We start from the raw sequence: 14768 nt of genomic DNA, 5'->3' as shown, positions 1-14768 counted from the left end.
TATCTGATCAGATCACTATAGTCCCAGGGTCTATCCATCACAGCAGCTAGCATTACCTAGCACTCATTAGGAGAGCCCACTGACATATTGCTAAGGTGGACTCCATCCATGTCAATGTAAACTTCTAGGTTCTGACCCAGAAAATGAGGAGATTCTTAAGGCACTCACCTTAATGGATTCATTGTCTTCCCCTGGAGGTTGAAGAGAAATTACGGACTGTATGCTGATATCCATGAGCTCACTGCTTTCCTCTGAGGAGTAGAAAGGCTTCAGTGGGCTGGGGAAAGAGACAGTACCAAGAACAGTGGTTATTGGGGAGCTATGGCCCTGCTGTGGGCTGGGCAAGGAAGCATGTCACAGACTAACCCCCATGTCCCTGCTCAGGGCCCCTGCTCTGCCTGGCCACCAGCATCCAATGCTGCGTCTGGGATCAAGGTCACGGCACCACAATCAAGGGCCAGTTCGTGAAGAGGACATAGCAAGGGCCCAGGGATGGACGTCAGCTGGCAGAGTGCTTGCTTAGCACATACGGGGGGACCTGGGCTCAATGACCTGCACCACGGGTCACCTCTGCCCCTTCCTGAAGCCTGCTCTGAGTCCATGTCTCTCCTTCATCCTAGATCATAGCACAGAATGTGATTTTCCCAGGAGGCCCCGCTTCAGGCTTTTCAAAGTCTTTTACCTGGAGAAGCGCAGTAGCACCTTAGAGTCCATTAGCAGTGTAAACTCCAGGAGACCACGTGGGAGACCTGCTGAATCCAAGCCCCTGGGGCACATTACAGCCTGAAGAAACCCTCTAGGTGGCAGCTAGCGTTTCCATTATGCCCTGGAGTTGTTGAGAGGCCACCTACCTACCTTAACCTAAACTCCTTTTGGCCTGTTCTCTGTAGGGCCTCAACTTCTAAATAAATCCAGCCACTCTATTTAAGCCCTTTGCAAAGTCCAATGCTGACTCTGCACCAAGTCTATTTGACGGTCCTACTCTGCAGAGACTCAAGTGTATTATCCTACTTAAAAAAAAAAAAAAAAAACCTTTAGGGACGGAGGGATGGATTAGCGGGTAAGGTACTTGCTTGCAAAGCCAAATGACCTCGGTTCAATTCCCCAGGATCCACATAAGCCAGGTGGAGCGTGCATCTGGAGTTTGTATGCAGTAGCTGGGAGCCCTGGTGCACCCATTCTCTCCCTCCCTCTCTCTCTCGCTCTGCCTCTTTCCCTCTCTCAAAAAAAAATATTTAATACAATGATTGAGATGGGGAGGTAATATGATGGAGAATGGAATTTCAAAGGGGAAAGTGGGGGGGGGGAGGGAATTACCATGGGATATTTTTTTATATTCCTGGAAAATGTTAATAAAAATTAAAAAAATAAAAAATAAAAAAATATTTAAAAAAGAGTGATGAAGGAAACCTGAAAAAAATATTTAAAAATAAACTTTAGAGATCATTTACACACATATTCTTCTCAGTCAACTCTAATCTATAATATTTTAAAAAATATTTTATTTACTTATTTATGAGAGAAAGAGAAAAAGAGAGGCAGATGGGGGCATGCCAGGGCCTCCTGCCACTGCAAACAAATTCCAGATGCACGTACCACCTCGTACATCTGGCTTTTATGGGTACTGGAGAATTGAACCTGGGTCTTAGGCTTCACAGGCAAGCACCTTAACTACTAAGCTATCTCTCTAGTCCCTGTAAGTATTTTTCATGTGTTTGTTTTTTCTCTAAGTCCCTGAAAGGTTAGGCCCAGGTCTTGCCCCATATGTAACAACCCTTGCTGTGTTGAGGGGGATGAAACATTTAAGAGCTCCTGTGCGCTGCCACTTACGGCAAAAAGTGGGTCTGCTAAGAGCCTAAAGCACGACTCCTCTCCACAGTGATATGTGCTTAAGATGACCCAAACACCAATGTCTCAAATCCACAAGTTTTCCCTTCCTCCTCCCCTCCAATAGACTGGCAATGCTAAGAAGGTAAGCCTTGGCTATCATATTACTTTGTCTAAACCCTGTCAATAAACAGCATTCTGTTAATTGATTAAGCCTAGTCTAAATGTAAAGGTTATCTTCTTTTTTAAAAAAATTTTTTTAAATTTATTTTAGTTATTTATTGAGAGCAACAGGGAGAGAGAGAGAGAGAGAGAGAGAGGCAGAGAGAGAATGGGTGCACCAGGGCCTCCAGCCACTGCAAACAAACTCCAGATGTGTGCACCCCCTTGTGCATCTGGCTAACATGGGTCCTGGGGAATTGAGTCTCGAACCGGGGTCCTTAGGCTTCACAGGTAAGCCATCTCTCCAGCCCAAGGTTGTCTTCTTGTCCAGTATAACTACTGCGATGCCTTGCTAAAAACATCTCTCCCCTTTGGCTAAAGAAGAGACCCCCCACACCCACCGCTCACCACCCTATTCAGGGAGAAGCGCCCAGCGTCCAGGGCTCTGGATAATTCCAGAAAGGGACGGGCCCCACCTTCTAGTCTAGCCATCACCCCTGGAAGTTGCTGTGCAGCAGCTTGTCACAGAGGTGCCTGGAGAGGCGCAAAGGGGTGGGCCGTGGCCTTTCTCTCATCCCCAGGAGGGCCCCAGCTCACCTCAGGCATGAGAGAGCGCCCATCGCCATCATCCTCACGGGAGAGACCAGTTGGTCAGTGGGCTCTGCCTTGATGATCACCTGCTCCGAGCAAGCAAGGCAGTGAATTACTGGTCACCCAGAGACCCAGAAAGGGGAGCACCAGGGACTGCGACGACTTGATACTTCATAATGAGCTCTAGAGTCCCACACCACCTCCTTTCTTTTAGGTTCACCAGGCCTGTGGCAGCGATGGGCATGGAGGAGTGGGCCCACGTGGGCCTGAGCTCCTTGTCCTCAGCCACACATTTCCCCCTCCCAAGCCCATGTTCTCTTGCCCTATCTATAAGACTCAATTGCTTGTTTAATGGGCTGAGCCCATTAAATGACACGACATTAAAAATATGTCATGAAATACTACACTGAGAGCATTCTGGTCCACCTGTGGCTTGCTTCCCCCAAGGACTGTTTCCGGTACAGTTCTGGAAGTTTCCCAGATCTCAATGCATTGGCAGCCATGGAGGAGTGGGGAAATCTCTGGACCAGGGACACTGGCTGATGCACAGATGCCCTCAGCCTGCAGACAGTCAGCAGATTCAATTTTGCATAAGTTCAGGGCAAACAATGGGCTTAGTCCTGCTTCTAGATTGCTGTCCCCTGGGCCCCTCCCGTGGAGAAGTACCAATGCAGCTGGGCCCTAGTATGCCTCTCAATACCAGTCCCTGAACTGGCCTCCCCTGGGCACCATTGGGTGCAAGTCCACTGAGGTCCTTCCCTGGTTTCCAAACTCTTTCATGGCTGTGAATCTCTTTATGAGACACCCCCTGCCCACCCAAAGTTATTCTCAGAGCTCTTATAGTTGGGCAGATCAAGGCAGACCTGGGACAGGAAGGGGTCCACAGCCCCCTGTCCCATAGACACCCCAAAGAACTCAGAATACCTCAGTCAGGAAGCAGTCAGAGAAGTTTACTATACCTCAAGTCACCCAGTCTGTACCCAGGAACCCTGAGCCACTCACTGTTATAAGGCCAGTGAGAGCAGACTTGTGGGCAAACTGGAAATCCTCCAGGACCTTGATGCTTCGGAGGGCACTGGTGACCTGCACAACACTCTTCATGAAGGCCATTTTGAGGCTGGTGTCCTGTGTGCCCAGAGAAGGATGGGGAGGAGAGCCTGTTGGTGAGGGGCTTTCAAAGGCCCAGAGCCAGTCCTTGTTCAGGGACCCTTCTTCTTCTTGGAAGAAAGTTCCACATCCAGGCACTTTGAGTGACAGCACCTCCTTGGTCCTTCAACCAGTCATTTAGCATCTGCCCCATGGGAAGACACTGGAGAGGGGACAGCACCCAGGTCTCCACCAAATATGCCACCCCCAGTGCTCCTGTGCCCAAGGATAGCAATTCAGCTGAGAAGGCATATTCAGTGACCAGGGAAACCCTGTGTCTCATGCAGCCTGAGATGTTGAAATAAAACAGTTGGATAGTTAGTGTATGATTCCATGTCATGTCCCAGGGAACCTGGACCAATCAGAATCATAGAGAAAGAAAGTAGGAGGGATGGAGAGATGGATCAACAGTTAAAGGCTCTTGCTTACAAAGCCTGATGGCCTGGATTCTATTCCCAAGTACCCCTGTGAAACCAGATGCACAGTGGCTCACGCATCTAGAATTTGTCTGCAGCAACCATAGGCCCTGATATGCCTGTACTCTATTTCTCTGTCTGCCCCTCTCTCTCTCAAATCAATAAAATAAAAGCATTAAAATAAAGAAGAGGAAAGTAGGTTGCCAGTTGCTGAGAGAAGGAGAAATTGGCAGTTGGTGTTTAATAATGGGGCCAGGGCTTCAGTTTTGCAAGATGAAGAATGCCGGAAATGGATGGTGGTAAGGGCCACATGACAGTGTGAATGCACTTACCACCACTGAACTGTGCATTCAAATCTCACCTGGTAACTCTTTCCATTTTATTTGTATGCATCTACACATGTGTGCATGACGTCTGTGCATATGGATGTGTCTGTGCCACTGCACATGTGTCACTGGAGGTCAGAGGACCACCTCAGAGTGTCCATTCGATCCCTCTACCTTTTAAAAAAACTTTTTGTTCATTTTTAAAAATTTATTTATTTGAGAGCTACAGACAGAGTGAGAAAGGCAGATAAATGGAGAGAGAGAGAGAATGAGCACGCCAGGGTCTCCAGCCACTGCAAACGAACTACAGATGCGTGCGACCCCTTGTGCATCTGGCTAATGTAGGTCCTGGGGAATCAAGACTCGAACCGGTGTCCTTAGGCTTCACAGGCAAGCGCTTAACCGCTAAGCCATCTCTCCAGCCCCAATCCTTCCACCTTTTTTGAGACAGGGTCTCTTTTGTTATTTGCTTATCTGGCCCATGAGCTTTGGGGTTCCCTTGACTCTGCCTCCCATTGCCATAGGCACGTTGAAATCACAGACACTTGCTCCTCTCTCCACAAGGCTTTGCATGGGTGCCGAGGGACTGAACCCCAGGCAGCAGACTTGTGAACCAAGCACCTTGAACACTGAGCCATCTCCCCAGCCCCATCGTGATAACTTTCATTTAATGTGTTTTGCTACAATTTTCAAAAATAAAAATAATACTGCTGCATTTTTTTCCATTTTTTGCCATCCCAACATGGTATCAGATCTGTTTGTGATTCTTCAAAGGCAACTCACTTCTTTCCTTCATGTACAGGCCTGGACCAGGTGTTAGAGTAAGGCCAGAGTTGAGGCTTAGGGAGCGGGAGAGCCTGAGAAGAGGCGGGACTCACCCACCCAGCACTCCACAGAACCGTTCCCTCCTCCCTGGTGTGACACCAAAGAACAAGTGTGAGCAAGGGACTCCCCAGATGTTGGTCTGGCTGGATGCCTAGAGGTCTTCTGGGTGGGGTGCCTGGTGTGTGATGGGGGATGACACTCGGTCAGCCTGGCCCCGGGAAGGAGCAGCTGTGGGTTACCTGGCAGCTGCTGGAGTAGTGGTGAATGATCTTGGCAGTGATGGGGCTGTCCGCATAGGCAAGGAGCATCTGGGGGTGGCAGTTCAAGGACACGCAGCTGTATATCACCATGAGGGCACTCTTCACTGTCTCCCGTCTCCAGGGGTGGTCTTTCTGCAGGACAGTGAGAGAGAGGGACTTCTGAGGGTGCTGGGGTGGCTCAGCTTGTCCCCACGGGGCAACAGACACTGCCAAGGCCATGTGGAGGACAGTCTCTGGCGGCACAACTGAAGGAACTTTTGAGTCAATAGAAGGTTTTCGCTGGGCATGGTGACGCACACCTTTAACCCCAGCACCCAGGAGGCAGAGGTAATAGGATCACCATGAGTTAGAGGCCACCCCAAGACTCCATAGTGAATTCCAGGTCAGCCTGGGCTAGAGTGAGACCCTACCTCGAAAAAAAAAAGAGAGAGAGAGAGAGAAGGTTTTCAATGGCTGCTCTTTGGGTCTTCAATCTTTTCTTTGGCTGCATTTATTGAGCACTAATTATATACTAGGCACTGGGCAAGACATGTTGAATGAGACAGATCAGGTCTCACCCTGGGAGGCTTTCATCCGAGGACAGATGCCAGGACCAGCTGTGAGTGGAGGTTTTTGTGGACAGTCCTAAAACAGAGGCTACCTGAGCACGCCTTCGCACCAAGACAGCTGAGGAAGAGCCACCTCTCCGCTGGGCGGTGATAAGCGTTGTGAAAGCACTGCTGAGATTGCTGGGGGATGGCTCAGCGGTTAAGCACTCGCAGCACAAACAGGAGGACTTGAGTTTGATCCATGTAAAAGCTGAGTGTGGGGCTGGAGAGATGGCTTAGTGGTTAAGCGCTTGCCTGTGAAGCCTAAGGACCCCGGTTCGAGGCTCGGTTCCCCGGGTCCCACGTTAGCCAGATGCACAAGGGGGCGCACGCGTCTGGAGTTCGTTTGCAGAGGCTGGAAGCCCTGGCGCGCCCATTCTCTCTCTCTCCCTCTATCTGTCTTTCTCTCTGTGTCTGTCGCTCTCAAATAAATAAATTAAAAAAAAAAAAAAGCTGAGTGTGGTGGCACGTGCCTGTAACCCCAGTTCTGGGGAGGCAGAGACAGGCAAATGCCCAAGAGCTAGCTTGTCAGTGAGCTCTGAGATCAGTGAGAGACCCTGTGTTGAAAAAAGGCGGAGAGTGATGGAGCAAGACACCCAATGTCGACCTCTGGCTTCCACACGCACACTCACACATGTATACCCCCCACACTCACAAAAGAAATAAATAATTTTAAAAGCACAATCTCTGTCAGAGTCAATGGTAAATTAAGCTCTCATGTTAAACACCATCTCTGTTAGTGTCGATGGTAAGGTCAGGTCTCATGTTAAACACAATCTGTTAGTATCAATGGTAAAGTCAGTTCTCATGTAAAGTACAATCTCCGTTAGAGTCAATGGTAAGTTCTCATGTTAAACACTCCTGATGTCGATTGTCCATTGTTCATTAAGAGAACAAGGCAACTTGCCGTTTTTGTTTTTTTTTTTTTTGGTTTTTGGAGGTAGGGTCTCACTCTAGCTCAGGCTGCCCTGGAACTCACTATGTAGTCTCAGGCTGGCCTTGAACTCACAGCAACCCTCCTACTTCTGCCTCCCGTGTACTGGGATTAAAGGCACGCGCCACCATGCCCAGCTCCAATTTGACTTTCTAACTGGACTCTTCCTTGCTACTCTGGCTGCTTTGAGTAAAAGGACCATGAGTCAAACAGCCTTTCAGACCAGCCTTATACTAGCGCGCTAATCATCTTGAACATGCCACAGACACTTGGGGAGGCTGCATGACCATTACAGCTGCTTGCTCGGGCTCCCAGGGGCATGGCCCCAGCCATCAACGCTCCGAGGAGCTTATTCCAGACTTTTGCTGCAACCACTTCTGTCTGGATGGGAGGTGAGGTGCACTTCCCCTAATAGCCTAGCAGAGACTGCTATGACCAGTGCAAAAAGTACAATGCCACTATTGGAGAGCCCTCCCGTGCTACAGCATTAGTCTCAATAAAAAGCTTCTGTTAGGGCTGGAGCAGATGGCTTAGCGGTTAAGGCATTTGCCTGCAAAGCCAAAGAACCCTGGTTTGATTCCCCAGGACCCACGTAAGCCAGATGCACAAGGAGGGGCGTGCTTCTGGAGTTCTTTGCAGTGGCTGGAAGCCCTGGAGCGCCCATTCTCTCTCTCTATCTCTTTCTCTCCCCCAAATAAATAAGTAAAAAAAATATATTTTTAAAAAGCTTCTGTCGAGTGGTCTTTCCTTGCCGACTCTTGGTAGAGCAGGCTGGGCTGGTAGCACGGAGAAGCCATGGCAGCAGAGAGCAGAGCAGAGGCAGTGACCGGAGCAGCCAGCAGGGGGAGCCTCTGCGGTGGTTTGAATGTGGAATGTCCCCCTAACGTGCGTCAGTGTTAAGCCTCATTCTTCATCTGCACCTGGTGGCACTGTTTGGGAAGTTTGTGGAACATTTGGGAAATGGCGGCTTGCTGGAGGAGGTGGGTTATTGGGTGCAGGTTTTGGGGTGTTAGAACCCAGTGGCTCTTGCCCCACTCAGCTCACTCTGTCTACTTCGTCCCTGCTGCTGTGGAGATGTGACCCTCACCTGTCAGCTCTTGTCTTGCTTTCCCCCTAACATGATGAAACTTCCCCTTGTCAGAAATAAACCCTTTCCCTCCACGAGCTGCTTCTGGTCGGGTGTTGTGTCCTAGCAACGAGAAGGTGGCTGCTGTCACTGCAGAAATGGCTGCTTGACAACTGAAGGAGAAGCTGCTGGGCTCTCGAGGTAACAGAGCCATGGGGACAACTGGGCAGCCGTGACAGTAGTTGAGGTAGAGCCACGGTAACTCTGGGGCTGAGGTGTCTCAGACACCCCAGGCCTGAGAGCTGCCTCTGGAAGCTCTCTGGATGCTTCCTGAGCGCCCCTGGATACCTGTTCCCGGGATGACCGAGGAATCCCTGCTTCCCAGGCCTGCCAGAGCGAAGGATTCAGGCGGCGAGGCTCGCAGGAGAGCTCTCTCGCTTGCCACTTGCTGCTGCTCCTGCCAAAGACCAGCATTGGAAGAGCTTCTCTGCTTCCTGCAATCTGGGTAGAGCAAGTGGCCCCCAGCTCACTGGCAACCATACCTTCACCACTCAGGTGCATGCTCAAGGCCAAGGGCCTCGAGGCTGGGCATCCCATGGAAATAGATAGATTCAGCTCCATCTGCTGCACACATGCTCTGAACTACCTCAGAGTGGGAGGCAGTGCTGGAGATCACACCTCTTGGACAGGGATCCGGAGAGACCCCACGTTAGTGATCCTTGAGCAGAAACCCAGACCTCGGGTTCCGCTGTGTAGAGAAGCTGGGGCAGAAGCCCGGGACAGTTTCATTTCTCTCTGTTGAAACAATCCGACCCCAGGCACAAGAGTCTGAGGTCAAGGCTTTATTTAATGCCAGAGGCATTGATGACTCTAGATGGCTTCTCCCTGAGACCACAGCCTGAAAGCCCGTCTCTAGAGCAAAGAGGGCATCTAACCCCTGGCTTCTCTGTGGATTGGCCCTGTGCCATCTGACAAGCTTCCTTGTGAGGAATACTGTGGGATGAACGTGGCTCCTTCATCACCCTCCATCCTAGCACCAGTGACTCACTGAGGCACGGCTTGCTCCATGGGCAGCACCCACCTAGCACCCTCAGATCTGTGGGGCTAGGTGAGATTGGACTCTGAACCCTTGGAGACTCCATGCTGGTGAGAAGATCCCAGCATGAACATCCAAAGGTAAAGACTCTGTGTTCTTCAGATGGTCCAACAGCGAAAGCTCTGCGGAGCAAGCTTCCACCCTGCCACTTAGACATAGGCGAGCGTTCCCCTGGAAAATGTAGCAAGAGCCTTGATCTGGCCTCTAGCACTGTGGTCTGAGGCCTGAGACTGAGGCCCAGCTGTGGCATGAGGAACCTTACCCGCCAGGCCCCAATCTGCCAGGACTGCTCCGATTCCTGGATCCTCTCCTCAAATTCTTGGAGGACATTCATCACTGTCTTCACTTGGCCCCGGGCACATAGACCGAAACACAGGATCACACCCTGCAGGGAAGCCAGGCCAGGGTGAAGGCAGGGGGCACACATGGGCACACACACACACAAGCACATGCATGAACACACATGTACCCCCAGGCTCCCAAAGGATGTAAACAATAGAGACTGCAGGTGCCCTCACCTCCCTGTCAAACTCGTTGCTATAGTCGGTCTTGTACAGCAGCTCCAGCAACAACACCTCTACCCTGTCCGCCTCCAGGCCGGTGCCTAAGGTAAAGCCCAGGGCCCGGTACAGAAAGCCCTGCAGAGGGAGAAGAGGAAGCAGCTCTGGCCTCCAGCCTCCAGGTGGCGCTGTGGGGAACTCTTACTATATAAGACTCCTGGTTGGTTTTTTTTTTTTTTTCTTCTTCTTCTTTTTTAATACACAGCTATTTATGCTGACCTGGAGCTCACTCTGTAGTCCTAAACTGGCCTCTAACTCATAGTAATCCTCCTACCTGTACCTCCTGAGTGCTGGGATTACAGGCATGAGCCACCATGCCCAGCTGACTCTGTTTTTTTAAAATATTTATTTATTTTAAATAAATTTATTTTAAATGTTTATTTAATTAATTTACTTATTTGACAGAGAAAGAGGGAGAGAGGGGGGATGGGTGTGCCAGGGCCTCCAGCCACTGCAAACAAACTCCAGACGTGTGTACACCCTTGTGCATCTGGCTAACACGGGTCCTGGGGAATTGAACCTGGGTCCTTTGTCTTTGCAGGCAAACGCCTTAACCACTAAGCCATCCCTCCAGCCCTGACTCTGTTCTTTTTAAGAACTATATTGGCTATTGTACTAAGTTCACATCTGACTTCTGGGTCAACACATCAACATAGGAGGGAGAAGTAGTATTATAAAGGGAAGTGATGTTACTCTGGAGACAAACTGGGGAGGATCACTGTCTTAACTATATCACCCAATCCATGAACATGGGACATTTTTCTGCTTATTGAGACCTTCTCTGAGTTCTTTCAAAACATTTGATAGTTTTTGAGATACAACAAAAAACTTTCTATAAACAAATATAAACATGTGGCTATGAACCAGAATATGGAAAAATAAATGAAACTAAACTAAAAATGACTGGACTAGGCCACCCACCTCACCTCCCAAGACACTAACTAACCATTGGTCCATTCAACCTGACACGCATGACGTCATGAGCGTCTTGTCTCCCCGAGGCTCCCCCCCCCCCCCGTTTGGACTGCCCTGCTCGGCAAGGACGCACCTTCTCCAGTGAAGGGCTGCTGAAGGCCTCCAGCTGGTTGTTGAGCTCCTTGCTCAGGCGCAGGCTCCAGTTGGTCCCACGGGTCTTCCTGAGGGAGTTTCTTAGAAACTGGGGAGCAAAGTCAAGGGCCCCAGCCTTGGTCGCAGACTAGACTCTTGGGAGTGCTATGTGACCTTGAACGGGGACTTGCACTTTCTGGGCCCCCTCCAAATCTTGAGATCATTCAGTCCGTGGATCCCCAACCTAGAGCTAGCGTCCTGTGTGTCTGTGTCTGAGGGTGGCTGTAGGTCTAGGCACTCCTGAATGGGGTGCTCCTTTTGCAGGCACTGGCCCGGCCACTTCTCCCCTACTGTTAGGAATAGCCATCTACTTGCCAAGTGTTCTCTAACAGAGGGGAAACATGCGTTTAATGGAATCCTAGACTCTCCACATTCCAAGCCCACTAAGTGCCTTCCCATGTCTCTGCTCCCCGCCCCCCTGCCCTCGGAAGACTGGTCATCCCTTTACCTGAATCAGCTTGTCCTCCCAGGTCTTCTGATTCCAAGTAAACTCGGTGTGTTCTGCAAGAGCGCACACATGGCCTCACCGGCTGCTCGCTCCTGCTCTTCCTTCCTTGTCAGCCCCTCTGCCCTGAATCACAACCATCCCACCTCTCCAAGCTGCTCAGGCAATTCTCAGGGCCAAGACAGACTGCAGGAGTCCACCCAGAACCTAGACTCCCATTGTTCAAGCCACGTGACTGGTGTCCCGGCATGCACGAGGAGTGGGCACCTCACCTTCCAGGTACTGGACCAGCAGCGGGATCTCCGTCTCCCACATGTCAGCCATGGAGGGCGCGATGCTCTGGCTCAGTGTCCTCAGGAGGTTAAGCATGGCTATCCCCCGGCCCTCCCCTTTGTAGGGTGACGACATCAGTACCTGGAGGGCAGCCGGATGCCAGTGAGCAGGGGCCCAGCACCTTACTCCCCATCCTGGACCTCACGGTTGTCATTATAAAGAGGAGACTCTAGCAGGGTGAGGAATTTCAAACAGACTCTGGGGTGCTCCTGGCTAGAGAGGCCCGTGCACAGGACACCACAGGAAGGAGGGGGATAAGAGGCCAGGCCTAGGCTCCTTCCCCACCCTGAGGTTCAGTGCAACATGGACTAGGGCCCACAGGACTGGCCACCCTGAGGTGGACTAATGCTCTGGACTTAGAAACCCAAGAGAAGACCCAGGCCAGGTCCTGGCCATCTAAGCACACTGCCCCTGACACATCCTTCCGGGAGGGACAATAGGGACCTGTCCAGCTCTCTTCTCATACCCTGGCTCCTCACTCCCTCTGGGGCTCTGGAAATAAGGAACTCAGGGGAGAGGTGCCAGAAGGCCTGGCCATGCCAGGCCAGGGCATATCAGGTCAGCCACTCACCAGAAGACGGGCCAGCAGCTTCTGGGGTGCAGGCAGGTCCACTGAGGAAGGAGAAGTGAGCCCAGCTGAGGCTATTTGGCCCATACCAGAAATTTCTTGACCCAGGAAGGGGCTTCCCCAGCATGATCCCATTGCCTGCCCCCAAAGAAGAATGAGTCCGCACAGGGATTTTCCTACAAAGGACATAGTTGACATCCCCTGGGAAAAGGGGAGCATCTTGTTGATGGGCCAGGGGCCAGGTCTAGCAGATGCATCCCTGCCGAGCCCCAGGCCCGTGAGAGCAGCTCCTTTAGGCCCAGAAGCGGAAGGGAACCGGGTTCAAGAGTGTCTCAGTGAGAGAGCGCTTGCTGTAGAAGAATAAGAGCCTGTGTCTGGATCCCCAGAGCCTGCAGAAAGCCAGCCACAGGCTGTCACGCCGGCATTTCTATCATGAGATGTGAGGCACATGCAGGGGTCTCCCAAGAAGCTCACGGGCCAGGCAGCCTTGGGCACACAGTAGCAAACAGTAAGAAATGCTGCCTCAAAAAAGGTGGAAGGTGACGTCCAATAGCCCAGGGTTTTCCTCTGACTTCTACCTGTGCACTACAGTGTGCACACACACCATAAACACACACATCATAAAAACACACACACCATAAACACACACACACCATAAACACACACACACCATAAACACACACACACATCATAAACACACACATACCACAAACACACACACACCACAAACACACACACACATCATAAACACACACATACCACAAACACACACACACACCACAAACACACACACACATAAACACACATACATCATAAACACACACATCATAAACATACACACACTATAAACACACACACCATAAACACACACACACACATCATAAACACACATACCACAAACACACACACACATCATAAGCACACATACCACAAACACACACACATCATAAACACACACATTATAAATACACACCATAAACACACACACACTATAAACACACACATCATAAACACACACACCATAACCACACACACACCTTAACACACATATCATAACCACATACACATCATAACCACACACACACATCATAAACACACTCACATCATAAACACACACGCATCATAAACACACACACCATAGACACACACATCATAAACACATACACATCATAAATAAACAAACATAAGCATGCATACATTATAAACATATAAACATCAAAAACACACACATCATAAACACACACACACACATGAGATTTTTAAGACTGGGAGGGAAGGGACAGCAGCAACATGCAGTAGGTGGCGCTGTCACTGGGAACCTGGGTGGACCACAGCGGGGCTGCTCGACGGAGTAATTGTTGGGATGCTCTAATTCCCCTGGCTGTCTTAGAGAAGCTGGACAGAGCAGAGGTGCATAAAGGCCACCGCTGGAGAGGGGCCGGCTCAGGAGCTGCCTCCCATACAACCATGTGGGCTAGGGACATGGGGACATGGGGACATGGGGAATGAGCTGGGGGGGCGGGGGAGGCCGGAGGGCGGGGAGGGGGAAGGCTGTGGGATTTTAACGTTTCCTCAGGCATGGCAAGGAGGATTCTGGATGCTTCTTGGATGAGGGGAACTTTGGTTGGACAAGAAGCCAGACCACCTGCCCAGCCCCACCAGCTGACCGGGGAGGCTGCCCACCATGCTTGCTCTTGCCGGCCACGCTGGCCTCGGGGTCCTTGCCACGCATCTGGTTCTCTGCCAGGTTTGTGAGGCTGATGCAGATGGGGGTCAAGGCCTCAGTGTAGTCCGTCTCCATGATGTAGCACAGGAGCCTCACCCAGAACTCCTGAGGCAGGGTGGGAGAAGTGAGGCCCAGGACCAGTGAGCATGTGCCCAAGATGGGTCAGGCTCCACCCACAGTCTGGGCCTCACCTAACACCCCCACAGCTGTCCAGAACACTGACACACTCAGCCCTCAAGGGAGTCTGTTGCTAACTAACCATGGTCTTTGTCAGGGACACTAGATGGCAGCCACACAGCTGAGCTCGCAGGCTCTCTACCAAGCCCCAACCCCTGCCCACTTCATGCTAACTCTGCACCCACTCTTGTTCAGGGCCCTCCTCTGGATCCCAAATCCTCTGGTGCTACATGTTGGGCGAGTGACCCAGCTGTGCTTGTGTTGTGGGGTGACCAGCGCTGATGGTCAAATTTGTCAACTTGGCTCGGGGTTATCGCTCATTCAAGCACTAATCTAGCATTGCTGTGATGGGGTTTCAGCGCTGTGGCGAGTGCCCACGACCCTAAAGATGTCCGTGAATGTGGCGGGTCTCATCCGGGCCGTGGAAAGGTCTTTGAGAGCAGAACACTTCAAGAGAAAAACAATTTCTGCCACCACACAGCAGCTTGCCCTTGTGCCTGATCTCCAGCCTCCAGCCTGCCCTGCGCATTTTGCGCTTGCCAGCTCTACCACGGTGGCAGTCAAGCGCACGAAACAAGTCAGACTAGACGTGTCTTCCTTGTCACTGATCAAGCTC

General features: G+C 51.1%; 1 protein-coding gene across 1 annotated transcript in view; it reads right to left on the bottom strand.

Moving 5' to 3' along the window:
* Window positions 1-14768, bottom strand: part of Mroh2a (maestro heat like repeat family member 2A) — a 50849-nt gene that overhangs the window by 21267 nt on the left and 14814 nt on the right. The window contains exons 14-24 of the mRNA XM_012949593.2: window positions 13933-14080; window positions 12253-12293; window positions 11621-11762; window positions 11352-11404; window positions 10845-10952; window positions 9755-9874; window positions 9499-9621; window positions 5533-5685; window positions 3583-3705; window positions 2587-2666; window positions 169-277 (exon numbers count right to left, since the gene is read on the bottom strand). Coding sequence (XP_012805047.2) covers window positions 169-277; window positions 2587-2666; window positions 3583-3705; window positions 5533-5685; window positions 9499-9621; window positions 9755-9874; window positions 10845-10952; window positions 11352-11404; window positions 11621-11762; window positions 12253-12293; window positions 13933-14080 — 1200 coding nt within the window. The remainder of the gene's footprint in view (window positions 1-168; window positions 278-2586; window positions 2667-3582; window positions 3706-5532; window positions 5686-9498; window positions 9622-9754; window positions 9875-10844; window positions 10953-11351; window positions 11405-11620; window positions 11763-12252; window positions 12294-13932; window positions 14081-14768) is intronic.

Source organism: Jaculus jaculus, chromosome 4, assembly GCF_020740685.1.
Source record: "Jaculus jaculus isolate mJacJac1 chromosome 4, mJacJac1.mat.Y.cur, whole genome shotgun sequence".
Taxonomy (NCBI): domain Eukaryota; kingdom Metazoa; phylum Chordata; class Mammalia; order Rodentia; family Dipodidae; genus Jaculus; species Jaculus jaculus.
The sequence above is the reverse complement of the archived record's forward strand: the minus strand, read 5'-3'. Positions and strand labels throughout refer to the sequence as shown.